The sequence below is a fragment of the Pan troglodytes genome, chromosome 22, assembly GCF_028858775.2.
Source record: "Pan troglodytes isolate AG18354 chromosome 22, NHGRI_mPanTro3-v2.0_pri, whole genome shotgun sequence".
NCBI classification, from domain to species: Eukaryota; Metazoa; Chordata; class Mammalia; order Primates; family Hominidae; genus Pan; species Pan troglodytes.
This window is the reverse complement of record NC_072420.2, coordinates 14,375,208-14,388,922: the sequence shown is the minus strand read 5'-3', so window position 1 is coordinate 14,388,922 and position 13,715 is coordinate 14,375,208. Positions and strand designations below refer to the sequence as shown.

At 34.8% G+C, this 13,715-nt stretch overlaps 1 protein-coding gene across 1 annotated transcript in view; it reads left to right on the top strand.

Annotated features, from left to right (window-relative positions):
• Positions 1-13,715, top strand: part of LOC107966649 (ankyrin repeat domain-containing protein 30B-like) — a 118,703-nt gene that overhangs the window by 53,089 nt on the left and 51,899 nt on the right. Inside the window, 4 exon segments of the mRNA XM_054675061.1 lie at positions 3,911-3,941; positions 7,014-7,086; positions 12,846-12,924; positions 13,249-13,310. Coding sequence (XP_054531036.1) covers positions 3,911-3,941; positions 7,014-7,086; positions 12,846-12,924; positions 13,249-13,310 — 245 coding nt within the window.

The window sequence follows — 13,715 nt, the reverse complement described above, 5'->3', positions numbered from 1 at the left end:
GCATTTTAAATATTTGTGTTTTTGGAGATGGAGTTTCCCTCTTTGGCCCAGGCTGGAGTGCAACGCTGTGATCTTACCTCACTACCCTCTCTGCCTCCTGGACTCAAGTGATTCTCCTCCATCAGCCTCTGAGTACAAATACTCATTTGTAAACCAGTCACTAGAAAAGCAAATGTTCTTATTGTGATTAGCTTAGAATAATGATTTCTCATTTTGTAGATGAGATGGGAGTAATGGAATAATAAATATGTAAATAAACTTGTGTTTCTGCTGTAAGAAAGAAAAAATAATTTCTATGCATTGGCAGCCAGCAATGTTTTCTGCACGGATTCATTGGAATTGTTTGATCAGGGGAGTCCCAAGATTAGATTTAAGTATCAGAGCATTCTGGTCATGGTATAAACCAGACACTGGCATACTTTTCCTATAAAGTGCCAAACAGGAATTATGTTAGGTGATGTGGTCTCTATCACAGCTTTTCAACTCTACCATTGTAGCCTGAAAGCAGTCATAGATAACATGTGAAGAAATAGGCATGATTGTACTCCAATAAAACTTTGTCTAAAATCCATTTGGTAAGGTGAATTTGGAATTCCATAACCATGGGTTGTGGAATACAACAGTTTGCATTGTGTCCCTTAATTGAGGGACCGCGATACCAAGCCTGCACTAGCTTTAAGCAGCTTTTTCAATACTTTTATATACTGTTTCTTTTGTGCTGATAATTGTTGTCCCATGATGAAACCCTTGCCTGAACTATTTCCCCCGAACTTGGAAATCCTGAGCAGGCACCAATGACTTACTCGCTGCCTGCACAGTTCTTTTCACCTTCATTTTTGAGGGGTCCATCACGATCCTTTTGCATCGTTTGTCTTGCCACCTGCCGGGTCCATCCTATGGACACTGACCTAAGTGATGGATGAGAGACGTATACTGAAACAGATATTTTGCCTGTCAGTGCAGCTAAGGGGTTCTGCTGCCTGAGTCTGCATTGTTGGCCTCGATAAGCCTGCAAAGTTCGCATTTATTTAATACAGATTAAATGACAAAGCTGTTGAGTAAACATCACTAGAGGGTAATTAAGATTGCCAACCCCCAGTACGAAGCAATCATGCACCCTCGGATGATCAAACTTTTGTCTTAGGACCACGTGAGTAAACAAGGTATTTAGATAAACTCCTCCACATTCCCTAGATATTTGCTCTATTGCTACCAACTCAAAGTAAAGAAGATTAGGCTGTTTTCAGCCAAATCATTTACTGAAGCTATGCAACCCCCCGGCCTTCCAAGAAGGTTTGTGTCTATTTCCTATAACTATATTTATAATTTTTTTAACCACTTTGTCCGATCCCCTACAGGTAGGGTTGCTTTTTTCCTGTGAAAGCCATCAGTTAAGGGGCCATGTCTAACTAGGAAATATAAATATAAAATAAATAAGTTTGTATTTCCAGTTGCAATGGAAAGATAAAGCAAATGCAGAGAGAGGTACAGTTAAGATGATTTAGTGATTATTGAGTTGAAAAAGCTATGGGAGAGAAGAAATTTCAGGTCATTCATAAGTTTCCACATGGGGAATGCTCATGCGGAAGGAGTAGGAAATTGTCAGGTCAACAGAAAAGTGCAAACAGTCATGGGACAGACCAACTGTTTTCTTTACATATTGAGTTCAATGAAACATTCATGTGGGATATTTTCAGTAGGTAATTGGTTTATACGTATTTCTAGCTGGAGATAGAACTCTGGTTGGAGATGCAGGCTTAGAATAATTTTATTATAATTATTAATCAAAGCCATAGATCTCACTGAGCTTATCCATGATGCAGAAGATGTAGAATAAGAAGAAAGCCATTGACAAAATCCTGGGAGTATCAACATTTCACAGAGTCACAGGACTTGGTAAAGGAGACTGAGCAGTGGCTAATGAAAAGTAGGAGAGGAGTCAGAGAAAGTGATGTTGCAAATTTCTTTTAAATATGAAAATTTCAGCAGTAAGATTATAACTGAAAAGTCAATTGGATTTAACTTACAAGTTCTTCAGTGGTAATCTGTTCAAAAGAATTATTTTAGAGTTGTTAGGTATAATTTTGATGTGGTTAATATTTCTGGCATCCAAGAGGAAATCTCCCAAGATCCTACCTAACTTTTTGCAACTAAAGCAGTATATATACACAGGGTCTAGGAAATTGTCTAGACTGGGGAGTACACATGCCAGCATTTTTCCAGAATTGTCAAAACCTAAGGGTCATGTGTGAGGAAAAGTGTTGTCTTTTTTATCTGCTTCTTGTGGAGAGTGGAGATCTGTATTGTTTCTCTCTCTCTCTCTCACACACACACACACACACACACACACACACACACACACACGTACAGTAATTCATCCTTATCCAAGGCGGGTATTTTCTAAGACACCCATTGAATGTCTGAAACTGTGGATAGTATGGAACCCTATACATCCATGCTTTTTTTCTTCTATAAGTGCATATTTATGATAAAGTTTAATTCATAAATTAGGCAGAGTGAGAGATTAACAAGAACTCATAATAAAATATAACAATAACAATATATTGTAATCAAAGTTAGGTGAATATGGTCCCTCAAAGTGTCTTGTATTGTACTCGCCCTTCTTTTTTGTGTGATGACTGTGAGATGATATAATGCCTATGTGATGTGTTGAAGTCAGGTGAATGAGGTAGGAATTGTCATGTGGTGTTAGGCTACTAATTATTTCTTGCTGTCTGACCACACATCAGAAGGAGGATCATCTGCTTCATGTGACCCTGGATCATTGAGCCATGATAATGTTGATGGTTGGGATTCAGGAACAGACCATTTTGATGACTAATGGGCAGACAGCATATACAAAGGGATGATTCATGACCTGGATGAGATGGAACAGGATGCCTTAATATTTCATTGTACTCCTTAGAATGACACACTATTTAGGACTTATGACTTGTATATTTCTGGAATTCCACATTTAATATTTTTGGACTATCATTGACCATGAGTAACTGAAATCACAGAAATTAAAGAGACCCAGATTTGCAACTGGTGTGTGAGGGAAGTCTTGTGAGACTGAGCACTCAGTCTGTGGGATCTGAGACTATTTCTAGATAGACAGTTTTGGAATTAAATAGAGGACAGTCAGCTGTTTTTTGCTACAGAATTCATTGCTTATTTGTTGGTGGAGAAAATCCTCCACACATTTGGTCGCAGATGTCTTCTGTTTTAATGATTTTGGTATGACAGCAGAGGGAAATCATGTTGTGTGTGTTTCTTTCTACACATACAGCAGATAAGAGACTACTGTATACTCTGTTCTAACTGCTTCTAGTCCATTTGTCTAGAAATTATACTTTCTAAGTTTGACACTGTCCACTTATACTAATTCTGCTAATAATACAGCTTTCTGTCAGTCTTATAGGGTTCTGTTTGGATTATGACTATTGTACACTGTAGTTCACTTGCAGAGATCAAATTGTGATAAATTCCATTTTTCCTTGCATTTGAGAACTACAAAGGAGGGGAAATAAGCATTCTTAATGCATTAATTTCCTACCAATAGTATAATTAATAATAATTTTACTATAGTCTCAATGTATGGTCCCAAAAGAATGCTTTGTAAAAATCATCTGAGTCTTTGTAACAAAGTGTCAGAGTATTATGCTTTTTAAACCAAGACCTGAATCATGCATGAAAGTGTGCAGGATTCTTTTAAGTTAAGTTGAAGTCTCACAATGTCTCCCAGGCTGCTTTCAGACTCCTGGGCTCCTCAGATGATCCTCCTGCCTCACCTTCCCAAGTAGCTGGGATTACAGGCATGTGCCATCGTGCCCTCTTATGTTTTTAATATTCTGTATTTTTTATTTATATTTGTTGATTTAATGTATTTTACTCTTTTCTTTAATAGTGGATGTGAGTTCTGTAGAGTCCACATTCAGGTAAGACTTTGCGGTTTTTTAAAACGTATATGTTAACTCAGAAAATATAGAGAAAAGAAATCACTATCTGCTGAGTATTCTACTCTGGGCTATACAACGTATTATGTGCTTAATATTTATCATCTCACATAGTCATCACATAGCTTTGCAAAGCATCTGTGCTACTGTCACCTACTTTGTATTAATCAGGCAAATGTGATTCAGAGAGGTTGATTAATTGGCCTATGATTTCATAGCTAAAATGTAGCTGACCCTTGAGTTTGCCATCTGCTTACCCTGCTCCCTAATCCCTTCACTTCCCCCTCGGCATAGATTGATGGAGACCTGTGCATCACTAGGATCAAGGTACAGGTCCAGATGGGATCAATTCACAAAGTCACATTTTGTTATATGTTAACTCTTTTTAGAGATTTCCCATAGAACACTGATTAATCCAAGACTTTGTTCTAACATGTTTAACCATTAAAGTGGTAACCAGTACCTTGTTTTTATCACCAACGTTTTTAGAGCAGATCTTACTTAGCTGTGGCCACAAGACATAGGCTTTTGTTTCACATGCAATACGAGGTAAATCCTATAGATGGATTATTTCACTCTTAGTGGTGAATATCTACATATAGATATGTTAATCATATTTAGAGGCTATTTCTTATAGAATTCTCTATTTACTGACTTCTTAGTTTAGTTCTTCTTCAAAGCAGTCCCCTCTTAGTTGCATGCACTCTTCATTTTCTTTTCTAGAGTCTTTTCTCTTCTTTCATGACTTATTTATAATCTTTTCCTGATTACTTTCTTCTCTGCTTTCCTTGGTGTTCTTTTCTTCTATTATTTTATTTCTTTCTGCCAGCCCCATTTTTCTATTGCTAAAATTAAAGCACATGGAATTTTAGGATTTTAAGGACTCTTGGAGACTAATCAAAATACTTTCATATTTTAAACTCTATTTAATATCCTGGAAAAATTGTTGTTCACATGGAGAATCTGAAACTCAAAGTGACTTATTTAAATATAAGAGGTAGCAGAAGTAATATTTAAACTGATTTCAAAGCCCATTACTCTTGTTTTTATATCATCACGTAAGTGAGTGTTTGAATAATAGAAAGGAAAAGGGGATGGATCTGATTAAACAAATGGAAAAGGATAAGAATGGAATTAGCTGGAGAACCCAGTGGAAGTAGATAAGAATGGAATTATCAGGGAAAGGCCAAGTTTGAAGAGAAACAATCCCAGGATTGGTAGGAGTAAGGGTTTTACCAAAGAGATCAGAATATTGGATCTTATGATGTTTGATGAAGATAAATTAGAGGACCAAAAACACAGAAGACATTGGGAGTTATCTAGAAAGGCATACTAAAATAGGGTTCAAAGAAGTCCTGAATAGGTTGCTGCTTTTTTTGCTTGTTTAATTGGAGGAATGGGCAAACTTCAAGATTTCTATTGAAAGATTTAGAAAAAAAGACCAACTCAGAAAAGTCTCCACAATCAGAATAGAAATGTCCTATTCTGTTCTTTCACCCTAAATCTCACAGGAGTGGCTTAGAGCCCCTTGAGTGCTAGGGGATTGAAGGTTGCTGAATTACATAGATCTGTGGCCTAAGGCAGGTGTCCCCTCCCGTTTGCCTCTTTTTCCAAGCCTCTGATGTCCTACCCATGTACATGTAAAGCAGGGGGAAGATTGGCTGTCAAATTAGTCATGGAGCTTCAGTTGGGTTATTGGTAACATGACTGAGACTCCGTTTAGTTGTTTTTCAGGAACAGGTAAATACAGAGCTTATTGGTTGGTCATTGAGTTTATCTTTTCAGTAATCTGTGCTTAGATGAGCTAAATATTTAAAGGTTGGAGACTGCCATGAAGCTCTGCAGAAGAAAGATCTGGAAGTGGGAGACACTTTCACTATATATAGTGGCTCCCACTTCCAGATCTTTCTCTCTGTATATATAGTACTTAGAGAAATCCAACTATCAGGACTCAGTTTTTCTAGCAGTCTCTCTCCTTGGGTATAAGTACCTATGAAGATTTTTAAGGCTTTGCTAGTTTATGTAGACCTGAACAAGGAAGGACAAGTATAAAATAAGTAGTTAGACTTTATTACTTTTAATGTTTCAATTTTTGTGAGAAAAATATTCCCAATAACAAATATAGATTTGTATTTTGACATTTGTAGGTTCAGCTTTTCAACATTTCAGATATTTCAGGGCACTCTCTTGTAGCATTTTAGGGTGAAGGGAAGCAACAAGGCCTTTTTAAGTGGTTTTTATGCTGAAAAACAAAGAATGTCATTTTCCAGTAACACAGATTAGTCTTTGAATTAGAGATAGACAATGGATAAGGGACAAGGTAACTGTACCTTTCTTCCTCATGTTAGGTTATCAAGTTTGTTCCAGTTTAGATATCAAAAGTTATGTCAGCCATTAAGTATATTTTCAGTTCATCATACAGGACAGTTTGTGAGGACGAATTATACTCAGGGTATGCCAATTATATTGGCGGTCACTATTTTTTATGGAACTAAGAGTGAGTGTTCATTGGATGTTACAGGTTGGAGAGATAGAATCGACAATATGTAAATACAATCTTTTTTAAAAACAGAGGGGCCGGGCACGGTGGCTCACGCCTGTAATCCCAGCACTTTGGGAGGCCGAGGCGGGCGGATCATGAGGTCAGGAGATCGAGACCATCGTGGCTAACACGGTGAAACCCCATCTCTACTAAAAATACAAAAAATTAGCCGGGCGCAGTGGCGGGCTCCAGCCCCAGCTACTGGGGAGGCTGAGGCAGGAGAATGGCGTGAACCCTGGGAGGCAGAGCTTGCAGTGAGCCGAGATCATGCCATCTCACTCCAGTCTGGGCGACAGAGCGAGACTCCGTTTCAAAAAAAAAAAAAAAAAACAAAAACCAGATGGCATGTTTTAATTATGCCAAGAAACATGATTTAATATATCGAGGACTGATCTTTCCCCAAATTTTGTTTTTTGTTCTCATTTTTTGGAGTGAGCACCAAGATATGAACTAGCAGATTTTCTTTTTAAATATATGAATTTGCTCATTTTTGTTTTATCTTTTTTCTCTAGTCTTTTTGGCAAACCGACTACTGAAAATTCACAGTCTACAAAAGTTGAGGAAGACTTTAATCTTACTACCAAGGTAAAATAGTCTCTTGTTAAATTGATTTTCTCAGTTGGAATCTAATTCTGTATAGTATTTACTTTTCATGTTTAGCAGTGCTGTATGTATCATAAATTCATGTTGGTAATATAAAGTTGGTCACATAAAAACATTTTATAGAAATATGAGTAGTTGATTTAAACAGTTTTTTTTTGTTTTTTGTTTTTGTTTGTTTGTTTTACTTCAGTAAATAACAAATGATTGGTAAATACTTTGAGGGTGTGAGGGCCAAAAACCGGAATGGGCTGTAGAATACATAGTGACAGGAACATTATATTAGAAAAATCTTTTCCACAATAGAGAATATATAAAATCTGGTAAAGGTTTCTTTGCATAAGTAAACTTACTGTGACTTTTAAAATTGTTCTATTGTAACTTTAAAAAAACCTCATCCTTAAAATTATCTTTAATGGATCCAGTTACTTATTACAGTAATCAAGGAATCTGTCTGATAAAGTTCAGTTCCGAAACTGTGCCACATAGCATATAGTTTTTTTTTTTGGCACATATTATCTTGATATCATGTAGTTTTTAGGAGAGAGCTTTTTATCAGTTTCTCTTCTTGGTTCTTTAATTAAACACCAAAATAATATTAGAAATTGTGAAAATTTATTTGGGCATGGTGGTGCATGCCTGTAGTTCCAGCTACCAAGGAGGGTGATGCAGGAGGATTGCTTGAGCCCAAGAGTTTGAGACCAGTGTGGGCACATGGCGAGACCTTATCTCTAATTTTGAATATAATTGTAGAAATTTAGAAATGTAAATTCTCTTTCTCGGAATCTGTATTATTAAGGCATGTGAGGATGTTTTCTAATTTATTTCATTAAAAGTATACTTTAAATTCTTCAACTAAATGAAGAATGCAGGTTTCACCCCAAGTAAACAACCAGTTCTGGAAGCAGAGACTCTTAATAAGCATATGGTAAGATTTTAATTTCAGAGTTTTTAAATTGCACTTTTTAAACATATTGTTCAAATATCTTTGATCACATTTGAAAATTTTAAATTTCAGAAGATTTTTTATTTAGTTATTTAAATAATCGTTTTGAAGCTCTTGCATCACTATGAGATACTGCAGGTTAGAAAACATACTTGTATGCATCCTAGTGTACCCAGAATACAGTCTTGCCTGTAAAAAGCATTTTAAGAGGTTTTCAATGTGAATAAATAAGCAAATGAATTTTTATGTAATGGAATGTTACAAGTAAGATAATATGCATAATATATCTTATAATTAAATCTAATGCGTTTCTAAAATATGGCTTAAATTTATATTTTCTTTTAATATTTAGAATGCATAAATTAACGTGCGTTATCTTGAGAAAATATGTCGTAAATAAGAAGACAATAAAACAGAGATATGTAGTAAATAGGAAAGAAGATTACACTATATTTTCTAGTATCCTCCAAGTGGAGTTCAGATTTTAAAAAATTTAATATATTTTAGTCTCAACTCATGTTTTGTTTGCTTTTTGTTTTTTTGAGATGGAGTCTTGCTCTGTCACCCAGGTTGTAGTGCAGTGGCGTGATCTCGGCTGACTGCAACCTCTGCCTTCTTGGTTCAAGTAATTCTCCTGCGTCAGCCTCCTGTATAGCTGGGACAGCAGGTGCATGCCACCTTGCCCAACTGATTTTTGTATTTTTAGCAGAGACAGGGTGTCACCATGTTGCCCAGGATGGTGTCGATCTCTTCACCTCATGATCTGCCCTCCTAGGCCTCCCCAAAGTCCTGGGATTACAGGCGTGAACCACCGTGTCCAGCTGAAACTCATGTTCTTTTTTTTTCTTTTTTGAGACGGAGTCTCGCTCTGTCGCCCAGGTTGGAGTGCAGTGGCGCCATGTGGGCTCACTTGCAAGCCCCGCCTCCCGGGTTCACACCATTCTCCTGCCTCAGCCTCCGGAGCAGCTGGGACTACAGGCGCCCGCCACCACGCCCGGCTAATTTTTTGTATTTTTAGTAGAGACGGGGTTTCACCGTGTTAGCCAGGACGAAACTCATGTTCTATTAAACATATCTTTTCAAGGAATACATTACTCTAAAATTCTGATTACCAATACTTTCTTCAGTGAAAAGTTTATGAAACATTCCTTTTTAAATTTTTCTCTTTCTGTAGTAAGAATATTCTCGCTTTTAGGTATTGGCTGAAGACCATGTTTAACTAATTTTCTTATTATATAATATTAAAATTAAAATCTTTATTACACAAGTATTAACAAAATAACTAATTGTAGTGTAAATACTGATCAGCAATATTATTAACAAAAGTCTGTATTTTTTGTATTTTATCACATGTCTTAGGGTAGCTGTTTCTCCTTTTCTTTCACGACTGAAGCTCATGATTGACGGATCATGGCTCTTGTTTGTTTCTTCCGCCTCCTTCACCTTTTTAAAAATGATTTACCCCAGACTTTTTTCTCACAGAATACATTTCTTCAGTGTCTGCTTTTGAGGGCATCTCTGTCTCAATTGTCAGCATATTTATTTACAGGTCTCTATTTAGTTGCTATGTATGATTTTCATTACTCAATCATTGCCCCTCCCATGATTTATTCTTTTTTTCTCTGTTTCTTGGAAGAAGCAGAATTTATACAATTATTTATTCTTAGCTTTTTGCCACACAGAATAGAAACAACCTATACCATTTCAATGCAAACCCAGTTAAATAAGGTACTATTAAAAACTAAACTCTCACATTTTTCCACACAAGAGGTAATTAATACAACTGTAAATTGTGAAGACATATTTCAAAATATAACATGTAATTTTAAAATTTTAATTATTTCTACAGTACTATAAACTGTGTAAGAATAAATTTTTGTCGTAGGTAATTTTGATTAAAAAATAATCTAATGTATACCACCATATTTGTATAATAAAAAATTAGATGAAGGGGATAATAGGAAATAATTCGTTGAAGAAGGGTAAGATAAACACAGAGACTACATGAGAGAGGATGAGACAGATTCTTATAAAAACACAGCAAAAATAGTGGTTTAAATGAGAGCAGGAACTCTCTAGAATAAAAGATATGATATAAATTATTTAAAATAAAAATTAAGAAAACATAGCCAGCTAATAAAAGATAGCTCAGGTGTTTTTTAGTGACTTATAGCTGATTTTAATAAAAAGCTGACAGAAAATATAAGGACGAGTATAGGTAGGAGCAATTTGTTGTACTCTTTAAAATACCTGGTAGAGAATAATTTGAATGTTTCTAGCATAAAGGAAAGATAAATACTTAAGGTGATTAATATCTCAATTATTCGGATTTGATTATGTGAATGTATTAAGTGATAATATGTACCCCCAAAACGTACATTTATAGTGTGTCAACAAAAAAATTATAAACAAGGAACGAAAATTTAATTCTTACTTCTTTTAGTAACTTTATGTCTTATATTTAATCTAGTCATACGTATAATTTTGTAGAATGCAAAGTGAAATCTGTTTTAGGCCTTGCCAACTTTATTGTGAATTATTACTTTTTGATTCTTTGGTTTCTGGTTTAAGATTTCTAACTTAATATTTGACATATTCTTAGGTTATTTAACTAATTTATCTTACTCTTTTATATAACCTTGGTAGCTGTTTTGAATATTTTTGATAATAGAGTATAAATAAATAACCATTTTATTTAAACTTGTTATTAAAATTAAAGTTTCTGATCATATGAACATGGTTCTTAATCTGTCTCTTAAAAGAGAAGAATCACTTTTAAGCTACAACACTGTCAAAGAAATGTAGAAATTATTAATCTCTAGAAATATTCTGACATTTTTGCTCATAATATAGGTATGTAATGGTATTATATACACACATCAAATGAATGTAATCAATATTTGTCAATTGTTTTAAAGTACCTATTATCATAGAATCATACGTAAGGGAAGATTTAACAGAGTAAACAAACATCATTGGAAGAATACTTTTTACACTTAAAAATGTCTCTTGCAATGGGGATATTTTATATTATTTCCAGGAAGCCTTATTAACTTTAGTCTTCGTAACTATTACACCTTGCACATATATTTGTTTATTTCTAAAACTCAGGAATCTTGTCGGCTTTAACTTTTTAGTTTCTTTCTTCACTTCTCCTGTGAATACTGAATTCTGCTTGACAATCATAGATATATGTAAAAACTATTAAATCATCAACTTGAATAATTGTTGCTTAATTTTCTTTATATGAGATCTTTTCTCCAATTTTAAACTACCATCCTATATGGTGTAAATAGGCAATTTGAGCTAGTATTATATTGTTTGCAGGAACATAAGAAAAGCATGTGAATTTTAAAACAGAGTTTCACATTTCTATCTCACTTTATAGTAGTACTTAAAAATGCCTTATAATTCTGTGGGTAAGGATTTCTCTTGTACAATTAAAAATTTCAAGGTTTTTATAAAGGTCATTTTGCAGAATCTTGTTGTTTTAGAATTAAATGTTTTCATTCAATTCAAAGATGCATATAGCAAAAAATATTTCAGAAATAAATATTTACCTATATAAATAAAATTATATTCTTGAAATAAATTTGGAAATATATAACTGAGAAACTTAATCCCGTTTTTCTCTCTCCTTTGATTTCATTTTCAAAATTTCAGCAGTCTGCATAGATTTGTGTTGCTTAATTCTACCCATTTAGTCTATCTTATAAATATTTATTTTCTAATCACTATGTAATTTTCCTCATGTAGGTCATCTACTCATACTCCAAATGTATTTATCCAGATCTTTCTTCTGAGCCCCATGGATGCCTCAAATCTTATAGGTCTCAAACTGGAAACATCATTTTTATTTTTTTCTGACTCTTTTCTGACTCTTTGTGATCTACTCTGTCATCTGGTTTCCCCATCCTAGTAAATAACACCTAGGAAGTAGCCATGAAATGCTCAAGCACTTCAACCGGCACTTCAACCATCCCCTACATCCTGCACTTCAACCCTTCTCCATGTCAACCATCCAGTCACACACCTAATTTTGTATTTTCTGCCTTCTTATAATTTTCCATATCTTATTACCATAATTAACTCTCTACCTATAATTTTGAAGTACTCCTTTCTAGTTTTACCCCATCTCCCCATGTTCATCTTTACATCACTGGAAGGGTCACCTTTCTAAAATATACTTGTAGTGATGTAACTCATCTGCATATTGAGTGGATACCCATTACTTGAAGGGCTAAGTTCACATTCTAGCGTGATACATATCTTATATGGTTTGGTCTCATTTTATCTCTTTAACTCATTTGCTCTGACTGTGTTCCAGTTTTACCACATCACTCTGGCATCCCTCAGTGGCCATGTTGTTTCATGCCTTATTATTTTGCACATGCTATTGCACCTAGAGTCTTTGTATCCTGACTCTGCACTTCGTCTGTCCTTCCCAATATGGCCCCATTATGGCAGCATTTTCTGAGCTTTTCAGGTAAAACAGATTTTTCTCTCCTTTGTGCCCTTATGTATTTTATTGACTTAAATTGTAGAACTGGTGAATTTTACTTTTCTGTTCTTATTTGTTTTCACATATCTCTACCATTTCTTGAACATAAGCCAGAATCTATCTTCCATGTATATTTTCTGCTTCTCCCAGGATAGTGCCTATGATTTGACAGATACAAAGTATGTTTTTTTTTGTTGTTGTTGTTTGTCTTTCTGAAAAATTGAGTGAGTGAATAAATACAATTTTTTTCTGAAGTTTTTTTTTGTGTGTTTGCTTTCTGTGTTTTGTTTGTAATAGGAGGGAGCAACAAAGACAGTAACTGGACAACAAGAACGTGATATTGGCATTACTGAACGAGCTCCACAAGATCAAACAATTAATGACAATTTTATTTTTTATACCAAAATAATAGAAGTGGTAAGTTAGTGAATATCTCTGAAACTTTTTCTATGTTTAAATGCTGTTACATAGAAAACAATTTTTTAGCCCAAAATACAGTGTCTACTTAAAAAAGTACATTTTGATATCTTTCCTCATACTATCAACTCTTTTTTTCTGAACCTGCTTCAATTCTGAAATTCTATTTTTGCTATTATTTTTATTTTTAAAATACTCATAAATGGAAATAGATTTGTATATAGTTTTACGATTTACAGTAATAAACATTCTCATATACATGTCTGTGAATAACATTTTGTAGATAAGATGCCCACATCAGAATTAGGAAAAAAAGAAGATCCAAAATCAACTTCAGATTCTGAGGTACTGTGTATTGTTTTTGTTGTTGTTATTTTAAAACTTAAGTACTCAGTAATCTTAAAACATAAAAAGATGATTTGACTTTATTCTCTCACCTCTGATTATGTCCATAAGGCGGGTGGATCACAAGGTCAGGAGATCGAGACCATCCTGGCTAACATGGTGAAATCTCGTCTCTACTAAAAATACAAAAAAATTAGCTGGGCATGGTGGCGGGCACCTGTAGTCCCAGCTACTCTGGAGACTGAGGCAGGAGAATGACGTGAACCCCGAAGGTGGAGCTTGCAGTGAGCCCAGATCATGCCACTGCATTCCAGCATGGGCAAAAGAGCGAGACTCCATCTCAAAAAACAAACCAAAAAAAAGAAATTATTTTCTGACATTTATCAGAACATACTTTATAATCAT